The sequence below is a fragment of the Astyanax mexicanus genome, chromosome 8, assembly GCF_023375975.1.
Source record: "Astyanax mexicanus isolate ESR-SI-001 chromosome 8, AstMex3_surface, whole genome shotgun sequence".
In the NCBI taxonomy this organism is placed as follows: domain Eukaryota; kingdom Metazoa; phylum Chordata; class Actinopteri; order Characiformes; family Acestrorhamphidae; genus Astyanax; species Astyanax mexicanus.
Window position 1 is genome coordinate 23,223,566 of NC_064415.1, and position 15,977 is coordinate 23,239,542.

The window sequence follows — 15,977 nt, forward strand, 5'->3', positions numbered from 1 at the left end:
GGTTAGGATTATGTGTGCAGTTTTATTGTCTGATCCAGAGAGTCCTATTCTACTTGTAAAACTCTTCTGCAGGGACTGTGTAAGTATGCTTCAGTTAGCAATGGGTGCACTTAAAGTATCTGAATGCATTCATTAGAAGTGGTGTCAAATAAATTGTTACCCATTTTTATGACGCTCACAAACAATGCAATGATTAGTCGATACAATCGACAATGTTGATTATTTAAATTTGTCAACTACAAAATTTATTGTCGACTAATCATTAATTTGTAACAGTAATGCATTACACAAAGTGCTGATGGCAGAAGCTGACTACCAACATCAATAAATGTTAATTTCAGGTTGAATGCTGGTCATGATGTCAGATGACAAAAAATTTACATCAGGATAACGTCTAATACTGTTAGGTGCCTGCAGGGTAAATGCCTTTTAAATCTCATGTTCAGCTGTTCCTCTCATTTTTAGAGGTGGTGGAGACGGCAGAAATAATCTCTTACTATCGACTAATCGAAAAAATAATCATTCGATTAGTCGACTACAGTCCTACAGTGTATTGTGCGTGCGTGTGTGTGTATGCGCGCATGCATGGAGAGGCGTAAAGGCGGAGTCTGCAGATCTCCATGCGCGCGAGCTTCTTACCTCTCCAGCACAGCAGCGCGCGCGCTCACACAGACTGTAACTCACGCTCTCGCGCTCCGACTGGACTGTTTCCCGCCTAAACATCTCTAAATATCGCTACAGCTGTAAGAGCAAGTTTATTATTCTGGCTGCTTAACTTTGGACATTTACAGAGCTCCACCATGCCGTGGACAGACACGTAAAAACAGTGAAGTCCCGGCGCGCCTCCGCTGAGGAAACATACGTTTTTTTCCTGTAATATTGTGTAATAAAGTCGACCACGAGGCAACATGGAGACCTTCACCATCCACGACATGTTGCTGAACGGCACGGACATCTACCGGCTGCTGTGCGGAATGTTCGGGAACGGCTCGGACTGCGACCTCAGCCCCACGGCCACCACCGGCCCGACCCGAGAGCCTAAAGGTAGGGCAGCGCTGCTCTGTGAAGTTTTAAAGTGTGTACGGCGTTTACGATGTAATATATGAGGTATCTGCTGTAATAGCATTTATTTCCACTTAAAAACATAACCTAACTTCAGGCTTCAGCTTCTGTCTGATACTGAGTTTTTGCGCACAGATGCGCGCGCCTCCACCACCATCACCACGCTCAGTAACAGGCTTTACGTGCTGTAGTAAATACTAAGATCTAAAAAAACTTAAATACAGACCTAAATAATGTGGCGTTTTTCTCATTTAGCCTGAGATTCTGTGTTGTTTCTTGTGTGTATTGCAAATAAATTATTTTATTTATTTTCCTTTGGGTAGAGAAAATTCGGTGATAAATGGAACTACAGCTCTGGAAAAAAGAGACCACTTCAGTTTCTGAATTAGTTTATCTGATTTTGCTATTCATAGGTATATGTTTGAGTAAAATGACAACATTTCTCCCAAATTTCATATAAAAATATTGTCATTTAGAGCATTTATTTGCAGAAAATACGAAATGGCTGAAATAACAAAACAAATGCAGAGCAAAGAAAACAATTTCATATTCAAGAGGTTTAAAGAGTTTAGAAATAAATATGTTCTCCTCCACCAGTCTTACACACTGCTTTTGGATAACTTTATGCCACGCCTGGTGCAACAATTCAAGCAGTTCAGCTTGGTTTGATGGCTTGTGATCATCCATTTTCCTCTTGATTATATTCCAGAGGTTTTTCAATTAGTAAAATCAAAGAAACTCATAATTATTAAGTGGTCTTTTATTTTTTTTTTTTTCCAGAACTTACCGTAACTAAGGTTAAGAAAGTTAAGCATTTTTCCCGTTTTCTTACCTTTTTAAAAATGCACATTTTTCTTTGCACACCGCCAATATATCCATAATAGCAAAAAACATTAAATAAACGTCTGTTTTATGGTTTGTGCATTACATATTTTAATGTTGATGATGGAAAAAACTACTTTAAAACAACTTTACCTAATCGATTTTTGGTAATGAGGTAAACAAAATTAATTAATACAAGTAATCACATCAGTTTGCTTTTAATTTACAAATAAGTGATTTGTTGCCATATAGTAACACCAGTGACATGTCATATAAAGCATAGCTGTTATATGTCACAGTCATCTGTAGATTATTGTAATTAAAATAGTAGAAAAAACATGTCTGTTAAAATAAGACACTCCTATGTAGCAATATTTTTATTGCTATTTTTTATTTAATTTTAAATCATTTATTAAAAAAAAAACAAATATTGATAAATTGATGGCGTAATTGTACATTTTTCAACAGGGGAAAACTACTGCAAAAAGAAAATATAACAAAATTTATCTTTAACCAAAGGTACTACACATTTTAGGGCATTTTGCAAGTCAGTTTTTATAATTTAGCATATAATGTGCTAGCAATGTGTTTTTTATGTAAGTTATTACATGCCTTGGAAGTGCAAAAATGTGTCTCTGTATATAATATAAATAAATTATACTTAGAAAACCAACACATAATATTTCCAATGGTATCTAATTTCCCATACATGGAATAGCGTTTTTCTTCTTTTAGAATAATGTAAATCAAGCGGTCTTACATCAGCAAAGTTGCTGTGACAACTAAAAAACTGTGCTAATCAATATAATTGTTTTCTTGTGATAGAAATAAATTAAATGTGTTACACAGCAGTTATTGTTGTAGCAGCTAATGGGAATCCAAAAAACAACAATAAAATTAAAAAAAAAGATGTTAAAAATAATAAAATGTGTTACATTGGCACAGTTGTTTTATTTTAATAAATTTGCCATTCATTCTTTTAGTCACTAGTGTTGGCCAAAAAAGTATTTTCATTCATTTGCAACCACTTTTCACATTAACACCATATACATTTAAAGTGTCCTTTTTGTAAATATTTTCTAAAATATGTCTGATTAACAACACAACAAAAAACATACGTTACATGACTCTACAACATTTATACACCTTAATATACAGTACACATATACGTTTTTATTAAAATATGCCATATACTCATGGACAATTGGGTGAGACCTGTATTTATACAAATACATAATTAAATCATTAATAAAAATGCTTCATCACTGTTAGTAACACTGCATATATGTCCTGTCCAACTATTGCATTCCTAGATATAAACCAGACAGTCCGCATCATCCTCTACAGTCTGATCTTCCTCCTCGGTGTCCTGGGCAACAGCCTTATCATCGCTGTGCTGATACGGAACCGTCGGATGCGTACGGTCACAAACCTTTTCCTGCTGTCCCTGGCAGTGAGTGACCTGATGCTGTGTGTCTTCTGCATGCCCTTCACACTCATCCCCAACCTGATGGAGAACTTTGTTTTCGGCAGTGGCATCTGTAAAACAGCCACGTACTTCATGGGTGAGTGTTTGTTTGTGGTAATACACTACTGTCTGAATGTGTAACCATGGTATATATATATATATATATATATATATATATATATATATATATATATATATATATATATATACATATATATTTATTTATTTATTTTTTTTACCAGTCAAAATTTTGAACATTCTCATTCAATGTTTAAAAATGTTCCCCTACTATGAAAGATCACATAAAAAATCATGTAGTAACTTAAAAGTGTTTTAAAAAAACTCTGTAAAGCATGCTTTTGTCTGGGGTGCAGTTCACTTGTGGTTTCTGAGGCTGGTAACTCTGATGAACTAATCCTGTGCAACAGAGGTAACTCTTGGTCTTCCTTTCATTGGGCGTTCCTGATTAGAACCAGGTTCATCATAACGTTTTAATGGTCTTTGCATCTGCCATTAAAGATACTTTCAAAGTCTTGAAAAAACCTGATATTTGGAAATACACTATGTGTCCAAAAGGTTTGTGGACAGATCCACAAATTAATGCTTCCACTTACTTCTACATCTTTGATAGTCCTTACTTCTTTCTATTACTGGCAGTAGAATAGCCCTTTCAGGAGCAGAGAAACGGGAAACAATTGACTCTATGTCTAGTGTCAGGCATGGTCCAGAGGAGTGTATAGTCCCTAGCTTAGAGCTGTGGAACAGTGGAACTGTGATCTCTAAAATGAAGGTGTTTAAATCAGTTTTGAGATGAATTGTGGCGTTAGGGATGAGGTGGGGTTGTAATCATCCAACATTCTGACCTTACTTACACTCTTTTGTCACTGAATATAATCAGATCTTCACAGCAATGCTATGACGGTCTAGTAGAATGACAGCAGAGACAGTTATTATAACAAAAACACATTTTAATACCCTTGATAACAGAAGAAACACTGATTAAGCAGGTGTACAATTACTCTCATTTCTATGGCATTTCTATCAGAAGCAGACAATATTGGTAATACAGAGTGCATTATTTATATCATGACATGTCAGATTGACATGATTTCTATACATTTGTTACTATATATATATGTATATATATATACATATATATATATATATACATATATATATATATATATGTATATATATATATATATGTATATATATATATATATATATTAAACTATGAGGTTTTGTGTGACAGCAACAATAGGTGTATATATTGCAGATATTTCAGTGTGGACACAGTGAAGGTCATCACTCTTACGCCACAAAGGCCTTTCAGAAAAATAACTGTGCTGTGAGAATTTAATGACAAAGATAAGAGCTTTTTTTTCTTGCTATTATTCCTCTTGCAGAAACGAAATTCATTCTCATTCATGCAATAACACTGTATGATTAAGAATGTGCTTATCAGTAGGAATGTTAGTTTGATGTAGGTAAGAGCAGAAGGTTGCTTGGGACTGTCCAAATAAAGTGGGATCAAAGTAGGTTCTCCTATTAAAGTAATGTTGGCTTGTGCTGCGGCCGTGTTGGCTCAGTCAACTGGCTTAGACTTAGAGATGCTCCTCTGCTAGTAGCTGTGTGCCCAAGTATCATTAAAGAGAGTTAAAAGAGGACAGTGGTGTTTGTTTAAGATGACACAGCCAAGCCTAAACATTCTGTTCTCTCGCACATTTTATTACTGATCAGCATTTTGGCAGCCTACAAAGGAGCTGATGTTTGGAAATTGCAACCTGTATGATCATCTAAACACATTTCAGTTTTTAGCTAAAGGGGGTTCCACCCATCTTTTCTTTACACAATATTTTAATATTATAAAAGTTTAGAAATATTTTTGTCATTCAGAGGGGTTTGGTGAGAAATAGTGCATACATTTTACTACCCTACACATTGATTACAAAAGTGACAGTAAAGAGAAGAAGTTGTGATGTCTAAAAAGAAAGTGTAGCAGTTTTATTAAATACTTTACTATCTAAGACTACTGGTTAACCTCTTCTGACATCTAAGTTTTCTTTGCAGTGTTTTTAACAATAAAAAAGCCATTATCTCTGAGGCTATTTTATTTATTTTTTATTTATATAATTATTTAAATCTACTTACACTTTCATGAAACACATTCTCCTTGAATGAGCTGGACATATTGTGTCAAGATGAGAAATAGTGTACCCGTTAGAATATATATACGGGAACACATAAGAAATCATGTAGTAAATTAAAGGTGTTAAACAAACCAAAGTTTGAAAAAATATCACTGTACTAATATGAGTAACTTTTTTTTGTATCTCCCACTACTGATGCTTTTTGTTTGTGTGAAAACAATATTGTGTATTATAAAAATGTTGTGATAGAATATCTTTACCATATCGTCCAGCCCTTCTCTTTTTTTTTTTTTTTATCACATTTCTATTGTGTTAAAAATCCACTATAGGTGGGCAATAAAACAATGTCACTGCATTCAGCTGCAAATCCAAATCCACCGGCATGCTTTACCTGTTTATATTGCTTCATTCTGTGACGCTAGCTCCCGATAAAGCAGGCGGGATTTATGATCACCACTGTTATTGCTGTGTGGGTCTGCTAGCGCTGATAGCTAACAGATCATATTGTTGATCATTTATAAGAACAGGATCTTAGATCAGCTTCCTGACTGGCCATAAAGTAAGACGTGTCAAACCACTGAAAATGCAAGGGGCTATTAACAAAACAAATGGAGCATACTTTCAACATCATTTGTTTTGAGAACAATCTTGGCCTGGATGTCTGGTTCTTAGAAAGACATATTGTGTAGGTGGGTGCTGTAGAATTATTATATTATGTAAAGGTTCTTAAAGCTTAAAAGTTCCTCACACTTGCACATCCCTTATTTACAAAATACTTTTAAAGGATCAATATGTATTATATATTCTGTATTAAAATGATCAGGGGGCATCATCAGATATTAAGAAATAAGCTTGAGTTTAAGGACTAGCACCTCATGACAGCAGTATTTTCTATGAATTGTCTGTTATGGAGCAAAAATCTATTCCCCAGTTCTGTTTCCACACCCTAGGCTGTCAGGTACGGAACACAATAGCAGGCAAACAGCGTTCTGCAGTCATAGAAGCAAGCAAGTGAACTGGTGAAGTAGAAACAGCATTAGGTAGACTTCTAAAAAGCCAGAAACAGTGAAAAACAAGAGTAGATTGTGGCAATGGTTTTGGTAGATAAAGATAATTTACCATCCAGTGGAAGGTCTTTAGTGCATTATTGCTTTATCTGGTCAAAACCAGGTTTAATTTAGAGTTCCAGGTCTTTTATTTGTTTGCCTTTTCCCAATATATTAACACATAACCCTACTGAAGACCATTATGCCACACAGCACTGTCTCAAATGTGTGCACTCTGACTGGTAGGGTTCACAGAGTTTACCAGCGCTTTTTACATTTGATATGGTTTTTCCTGTCTGTGTAGATACTAATTTCTTTCAGCAGGGTGATACTTGTGCTACAATACTAATAACAATACCAGCATGCCAGAGTATTACAGTGCAGTGTTCCTGATAAAGCTAAATTAATTCACCAGCCCCTTTCTGTTTGTTTAAAACACACACACACACATACACGCAGGTATCTCAGTGAGCGTATCCACTTTCAACCTGGTGGCCATCTCTCTGGAGCGTTACAGCGCTATCTGCAATCCGCTAACATCTCGTACCTGGCAGACCAAGTCCCACGCTGCCAAGGTCATCACCGCCACCTGGCTCTTCTCCTTCCTGCTCATGCTGCCCTACCCCATCTCCAGCACCCTGGTGCCGTACCGCCGCAACAACAACACCACAGGCAACATGTGCCGCCTGGACTGGCCCAGTGACGTCATACAGCAGTCGTGGTAAGATATCTTCAAGAAATAACATGCCCTTATGCTGCTGGAATAAAAAAAAAAACAGGTGCAGTTTAAGTTTAAGATTAGGTTGGAGCAAGTGATTTAGGATTAGACGAAACCTCAGATTTGTACCAAAGCCATTTGTCTGTTCTCAAAGACAATTCAAGCCAGATTCCACCAGTCACCATCATTACCTCCATTACCTGCTCTGTACACTGTGGGTGGTAATGCCTTCTATGATGTACTCCCAGTACGCATATTAATACTGTGGCCCATTGGAACAATGTTGGTTGCATAAATGTACATGATTCAAAGGTACATTCTTGTCGGCACAGTAATTTCATGTGGAAACCAGGGATTTGTTACAGTGATTATGACAAAAACAGGGGTGTGTCTACAAACCCAGACTATGGCCATTATAAAAAAAATGGAGAGCCATTTGACTGCTGTTATTCAAAGTTCACAGTCCTTTAATGTGTTTATTGTGAAAAATCATATCGCAATAACAATAAAAATATGATTAATTACACTGCCCTACATTTGATATTAAATGTAATGTTGATATTGTCTAAAATGTCTATGTCTGAAAATAGATACTTATGTTCTGTTCTACCTCATATCACCTGCATGTAATAACTTTCTGTGATGCAGCTTTTAAAGACATTACAGGAACTTTCTTTGTTTGGTCTGGCACTTCAGAATTTTCAGTTTGATATAAACCAAAATTGCAGATCTGAAAGGTGCCATAAATTAAGGTCAATACCAAAAGAGGTGGTTTCGATGTGGATCAACTGAACCACGGTTCGGTTTGTTAGCAGTGTGAAAACACTTTTTTGGATGGTTTGTAAACTTCGGAACAATTACAGGACAATAAGGAAGTCTGTCATCACCTATTAAGCAAAAACTATTCATTTAGTGATTCCTGTATCTACAGTAACTCTAGATTATCTTTTATTTGTACACAGACAAAAGGTTATGACAACAGGGCATAATATATTTGTTTACCAAAACTAACCGGACCAAATTAATAACAAAGTAACACATGACCCTTGTTTTTTTTACATTATTATTTTACATAAAACCACAGGGATTTACCAAAATATAAATGATTTATTAATACAGAAATTAATTAAAAAAAAAACACATCACAGGATTGGGGTGAACCTTCACTCTATTTCTCAATGAGTTGAAGAATTCTAAAAAAAAAAACAAAAGTAAATATGGACTGTTTATTTGATTCTGCTGTCAATCTTTCCTGATCCTAAACAGAGCAGCACGTAAACTAACCCTGAAAACACAGAGGTTGTTACCACAGGCCCACATAGTTTAGCATCACTTTCAAGCTGCGGATGCATTATCCTCTGTCCATTTGGATTAAGTATATCATTAATGTTTCAGGCACACCATTAGGCACCATATACTGTAGATACAGCTAGAACGTATTGATTTGCTGAGCTATGCAACTTTACTTTTCTTGGCCAGGTATGTGTTCCTGTTATTGATCCTGTTCTTGGTGCCGGGAATTGTTATGATGACTGCATATGGTCTCATCTCTGTCGAGCTCTACAGAGGAATCAAGTTTGAGATGGCTAACAGGAAGTCGAATCGAGGTATGTATTACATGTGCAACTTTTCTCCATAATAGCCACTTTAATACGGGGTTTTGTGTTTGTATGTATCTATATAAGCTATTGATATTGTATTCATATGTAGCATTACATTATACAGGTTGTACAAGTAAAAACAATGTAATTTACGAGAACTACAATGAATTGACAGAACAACACAAGTAAGCACAGTGAGTGAAGTAAGACTGTCCCTAAATGAATTAAAGAATTAAAAATAATGATTATCTGGGGATGCCACAGCACTGATAAAAGCCTGTTCATTCATTTAATTTTAAATGACATGAGCATTCATTAAATCGCCTGCCAATGTGTCTTGTTAGCAAGCCTAACAAGAATCAATAAAGTATCAATATTTCAAATCGATACTTGCTGATGTGTTTATTGTATGCCCAAAAGTGATGCTGGTCGCACTACTACAATTGGCCGACAGTGCCTTCTCTACTTTAAAATTAATTGATTTAAGCTTTTTTAATTATTTTTTTAAGTTATAAAGGGGTGTAAAGTCTATTGGATATTAGAAATCATCAGTGCTTCACTAATAATTATTAAAAGTTGGATAAAGCAAAATCAGCCTTAAGTAAGGCTTATTTAATAATTATTATCTAATACTAGTTAGTTTAATGTTTTAAAAGGTTCATTTCAACACATTGGCCTTGTTAAAACTTATAACTGGTGCAGAAACTACATATCGACATCGCTACACCTCAGTATGCAGTTTAAGGGGGACATCAGGCTGAGAAAACGAAACAAACATATTTAGATCAAGCTGATAAGTCTGACAGTCTTATAAATTCCTGAACAGAAGGAATGCATTGGTGAGATCAGCAACACTATAAGACATAAATAACTAGTCTTATAAAATAGCTTATAACAGAATAACATGATATCACATCATGTGTCAGACTTGTTAAACTTATAGAATTATATACTACTCTGCTCAGGTTCAACCAGATGCTGCAGTACTGGTAGGATGACACTTAGCAGTATAGATAGATAATTAGCCAAAGTATACAGTGATTGCAACCCAAGATCTTCTTGTGTAAAAGCAAAAAAATTGAATGTACTTATATAAGTCAGTCACCTGACCTCAACCCAATTTAACATACTTTTCACTTTCTGGAGGCAAAACTCGAGGAAAGAAAAAAGGTCCATAATAATCTAGTCCATCTTGATTGCCTTATTTAAAATCCATTAAGGTTTCACTATCCAAGTACGTACGGGTCTGACTCTCACTCTGTATCTCATTTAAAGAGCTGTCCATTGAATAGGTTGAAGCTGAATAGTTGAATTTGCTGACTGGCAAGAGACATTTCATAAAGCTTGTCCTTACTCCCAGAGCGAGAGAGCAGCACCGGAAGCCTTAAGCCTAGTGACAGCGACGGCTGCTACCTTCAGGCCTCCAGGAAGAAGCGTTCAGAACCCGCAGAACAGCACCAGGCCCTGACCGTCACTTCCAGCAACTCCAAGACCAAGCTGAGCCGCGTCTGCAGCAATAGCCCCACAGCAAACCTGATGGCCAAGAAACGGGTTATCCGCATGCTGCTGGTCATCGTGGTGCTCTTCTTCCTCTGCTGGATGCCGGTGTTTGCAGTTAACGCCTGGCGGGCCTTCGATAAGCGTATGGCTGACCGGCTGTTGACGGGGGCACCCATCTCTTTCATCCACCTGCTGTCCTACACCTCAGCCTGCGTCAACCCCATCATCTACTGCTTCATGAACAAGCGCTTCCGCCAGGGCATGCTGGCCACCTTCACCTGCTGCTCCTGCGAGCAGGAGGGCGAGGGCAGGGGCAGCGGCCGCCTCAGTGGAGGAGGAGGAGGGGGGCTGGGCACTCTGGCGTGTGGAGGAGGTTTCGGGCACGACAGCGGAACTCTGACCAGACTGACGTACACCAGTGTCCGTGGGTCTGCTCAGGCGTAGGCCTGTTAGAAGTGAGAAGAGATGAAGAAGAATGTAGTGACCAGTACTTTTGGAATGGTCACCTTAAAAGAACCTCTTTTAGAGGAGTGTTGTGTATAACATTTTAGGCCACCTGAGATAAATATTTAAACATATTTAGTAAGACATTATTTTTTGGGATCTTATACCATTCTTATCCTTAGAATAAATAGACATAAACGTTAATAAAGCACATTGTGCTGTAGTGTGACAGGAAAGCCTTTGGAAAAAAATATGGAAAACGGAGGTATCTGGAGCAGAGTGTGTTATAGATCTTGATAGCTCTACTGAGGACATGCTGAGGGCCAAGTCTACCTTGACTTCAGGATGATTTGGAATGCAGTTAGGCCTGTGTGGAGAATTGAACACACTAAAAAGTGCAGGGCAGTGGCCCTCAGTACCAGGATTGAGAAATATTGGCTTAAAGGAGCTTTTGCACATGATTTAAAAATCTATGAAGTTCTAGGATTAACATTTTATAGAACTGTTATTTTTTAAAGGTTCCTGTCTAACAGTATTTCACTTTTATTTCAGATAAATAGTTTTAAATAGTTCCTCTTGGTTGGCCTGAGACTTTTGCACAGCGCTGTGTATAAATACAAAGACTGTAAGTAATTCTCTTTAGGCAGCTGTACAGTGTTTGAAGACCTTCAGTGAGTTTAGACCTTGGACACAGACTTCAATCTTCCTTTGATTGGGAGAGAAGTGACTGAAGAATGGCTGAATATGTGACATTGCTGTACTGATCGTGACTCTTGAGACAGGTGTAAACACACACACACCGGTTGGCAGGAACATTGAAAAGCTGATGGCAGACAGAGTCCAGTGTTTAACTTTGAGGGCATGTCACGCCTGAATAAACACGTGGATCAAATGGAGCATGATTGTGGACGGCTTGAGAGGGTCTTCAGTCGGCATTAGGGTACTGAGTCATATGCAGAGCTTACGTAAGGGGCGGGAGTTTGTGCGTCTGTCTCTGGACCTTTCTGTGTTTTTCCAGTTGTTTGGCCCATGTGCAGTCTATTGGCCAGAAGTTGTTTTTTTACTGGACTGCTAAAATGTCCAAGCGTTGACAAACGCTTATAAAATAGAGGCTATATATATATGTATATTTTTTATTTACCCATAATAAATATAAAGAATACAAAGTTTAAAATCCAAATTCACAGTAAAAGCAGAATAATATGTTGGTGAAAAATAAAACAGTTGTACAATTTTTCTGTTTACCACAATTGTAGTCCGCCTGGCAAGACAGTGTTGAGTGGAATGAGTCCTTGGGGTTTTTAGAATGTGTAACTTTTCATTCATTCATTCATTCATGTCTGTTTTGGTGTCTGAAGCTTGCTTCTTTAGTTTTTTTACTGGAGCTATTGTAGCTTGAATTAAATTGTGAATTAAAGTGAAGTGGATTTTATACCAGATGCAAGTATATCATCATAATGTCAAAACTTTTAATCTTAGCATTTTGTGATTTTTTTTTTTTTTTTTCACTTTTTTGACAGAGATGACCTGAATCCGGCAGTTGTTCTTTACATTGTTGTCAAAATTATAATTATAATTTCATGATAAATGGACCAATAGAATTGCTCCAAATCAAATAAAAATTACATTGATTTCTCATAACCATTTGAAAGGTTTTTCTTCTGTTGCCTTTTAGTATATTCAGTGTTCTAGTGTGACGATTACAATACTTAAGCTTGTTTGACTTTTTCAGATAAATAATGTAAAATTACAGATTTGCACATATCCTAAACAGTGGAGGTGTCTTCAAAAGCAAATAGTTCTTCTATCAATTTAGATACATTACGGGGATTCGTTGCAGATATTTTTGTTAAATTGCTTTCCTACCATGCACCCTGTTCTGACTCCTGGTTTAGTATATTATAGTATAATATAAACTTCATAAAATTATGGATTATTAGTAATGTAAAAAATGTAGATACACACTTAGATCTTCATAGTTTACAGGTTGTTTTCCTGACAGTGTTAGAAAAGGCCAACATCAAGAAATTAGCTGTTTTTTGCTAATTTAGACCAGGCCATCAGAGGCCTTTGAGCTGAAGTTAAGGAGACTGCTTTTCTGTCCCTGTCACTCTGAAGTGGAGTTAGAAATGAGACATAACAGAATTAAAACAGAGGAGAAAGGGTTGTGGAGGGCTGTAAAGACTTTTCATAGACATGTGAACAAGGTTGAAATGGTACTTATATGATACTAAAGTAGGAGGAGGGGCTTAAGGCAGGTTCCTTTTTTCTAAATGTGAAAGTTGGTATAATGCACTGTGGACACTTGCAAATGCAGTAAAATGAATAATATTTAGATTTAATCACAGTAGACTAGCATTAGTAAAATTTTCTGCTTTTCTAGAGTACAGTAAATACATCATATGTGTCCACTTTATCAGTCGAAATTGATTTTATTGTAATCTTATGTTATTAGTGCAAATCTAAAAAAGCAAACTTCAGACAGCAATCATTTCTTGACTGATTAGCTACATTTGGACTAAGGGCTAAACAATGCTGACTGTAGTATGCAATTATCAAGTACTAGCTAGCAATTCCATTTTTATACATTTTACATTGAAAGCTATAATTCTGTAAAATCCACATTTATCGCAGTAACAAAATGTGTAAATTTATTAATATTACATTAAATAAAGTTTTATTGCAGTTTTTGTGTAATATCATAAAACGTGGAATAAAACTTGATGCAGACAGAGGGTCATATAGTGCAGAAATTCATTAGACTTTTGGGTAAAAGGTGAAAGGTATCGTCCCATTAACCACCCCCCTGCCCCCCACACCGGCTGCATGTTCTCGCTCGCAGTTCACGTAGTCTGAAGGAGACTGAGGCTGTCCAGATGTTTAGAGAAAACGCACAGCTTGCGCTTGGGGAGACTCTACAGACCTCCAGCATAGTGGAACCGTGCTCAGACCTTCAGAACACTGCCAGACTAAAACTGCAGAACTCGGCCTGAAGATCTGTGTACATAATCTCAGCCATACATCACTGACTTATCCACTGAGCAATTACTCAAAGCACAGACGAAAGCACCAATGTCTGCGTCTGATTCAGAATGACACTGAAACGTCCAGCCAAATCTGTAGATGGCAATGACCACCACTTATTGTCATTACCATATAAATATGTGGAGAGATCTGTCAATAGGATGTGCTGTGTGTCACTCTGACACTCTTCTTTTTGAAGCTTGTATGCTGCATGATGGGGTGTGATGTGGGTTGCCCATTTTTTCTCTGTCCCAAAGTTACACACTCACTTCCAAACACTGTGTTCTTCAAAGTCGTACAGCTTGTACCCTGTATTTGCCCTGCAGTCTCTCCTTATCTTCACATGAGACTTTTCACACCTGTCAGCAACATCAAAGCTCCTGCGGAAAGGCTGTGTAGAACACACACCTGCTCCCATTCCCTCGTACAAGTGGGACATTGTTGGCAAATGTAGCATTTGGGATAGTTCAGGTTCCTGGAAAACATTTTGGGTGGCTTCTTTTGTTTTTCTGATTTCTAAAACATGTACACTTTTAATGTTCCATATTTATGAGGAGCTCTCATGACTTAACATCATTGTCTTATCAAGACTTTATAACAGCTTTGCTTTTTTGTTTGTTTGGTTTCACATCATATCAAAAAAACACCATCTGCCCCTTTTATTGTGTGAGCGTATGCTGATGATGTAACTTGCAGTTTTCATTATGAGTTATGTTAGTTCTGTTATATTCATTTAAAATGTTCAGTTTGGGGGATAAAGTTAAAATTTGGTATATTAATGATTAATGCATTCATTGTATATAGTGCAGTTGCTGCATTTCTTGTATGTATTAAAACAGTGTAATATGTATGATAATGTATGATAATATGCAATATATGATGTATTAATGTTTGACATATAACAATAAAGCTTTAATAGGACTTGCCTACTCGTATACCCTCTGGTGTCTGGTGGCTAGTTTTGAAACACCACAGTGTCACTCCTAGACTCCTGAAATAGTCCACCAACAGTGTTCTGTGGGCGTCTCATGACCACTGATGAAGGACTGTAGGATAACAAACACTAACTCTGCAGGAACAGATTTACAACTTCTGAGCTTCTGACGTGTACAAGGTGGAGCAGCTACAGTAGGTAGGAGTGTATAATAGAGTGGTAGTGAGTGGACACTGTTTAAAAACTCCAGCAGCACTGCTGCACCTGAGCTACTCCAAGCTCAGTAGCGCAAATTGTTTATATATATTTGCATTGTACTAACATACTTTCCTTTTCGATGGGCATACATGTTCAATATTACCATTGTAATATAACATTAGAATCATGATTGCTTTTTTACACTTTTATTTGAAAAAAGCTTGCATTGATACTTTAACTTCTACAGAAGCATTTTAAACCATAGTATATCTTTCAGAGGCTATACATGTGACGTAAGCACGTAAAGACGTGACGTGGTCAGAAGAACTCCCCCGAAAAGCGACCTGAGACCCCAGTTTTTAGAATTAATATATTAGGCTTAGCAGGGATGCTTCTTGCAGCACACTGGTACCATTAAACACAATATTTTATCCCTTCTCCACTCAAAAATGCTTCTGCTTTCAGTTTAGAAACAAAATACTACGGACTGCTGCTTTAACTATGTGTGTGTGTGTGTGTACTGCAATGAGTAAGAAGCTAAGGAATAATATTAATTTAATTCTCTGTATGATAGAAAAACCTGCTGCGATTTGTCATGCTGATATTTTCTCACGTATCAACAGTGCGAGCTGGCAAGTGAAACAGCTACCTTCACAAGTACAAAGGATTAAATAAAGCTTTTAAGCGCCTGAACTGGATGCTCTGGTATATACAAACAGCAACCCAATAAAATGTTTGGGCAGCTAAATGGAAACGTCTATGTGTGTGTCTATGTGCAGTGCTTAGCATGCTCCTGTGTAATAGTTTCCCTGGCTGTACAGTAATCAGAGGCAGTGAAATAAGGCTTTTAACAGCCTCAGTGGAGAGGATACAGAGAGTAAAAGGATTTAGGACGGCAGCCGCTCTGACAAGGCACCAGTGACATTACCCACGAGTCACTGCTCCAGCGGGGATAACAGCTTTTCTCCTGTCTGTCCAACCAGCCCTGAATGACTAGCAAGCTGAAAAAA

The 15,977-nt window shown here is 37.1% G+C and overlaps 1 protein-coding gene across 1 annotated transcript; it reads left to right on the plus strand.

Moving 5' to 3' along the window:
• The first annotated feature begins 624 nt into the window (after positions 1–624).
• On the plus strand, positions 625–14,848 carry cckar (cholecystokinin A receptor). The gene is made up of 5 exons (XM_049481902.1): positions 625–1,044; positions 3,198–3,449; positions 7,008–7,269; positions 8,746–8,873; positions 10,228–14,848. The coding sequence occupies exons 1-5, from the start codon at positions 909–911 to the stop codon at positions 10,809–10,811; spliced, it is 1,362 nt and encodes a 453-aa protein (XP_049337859.1). The 5' UTR covers positions 625–908; the 3' UTR covers positions 10,812–14,848.
• Positions 14,849–15,977: the final 1,129 nt, after the last annotated feature.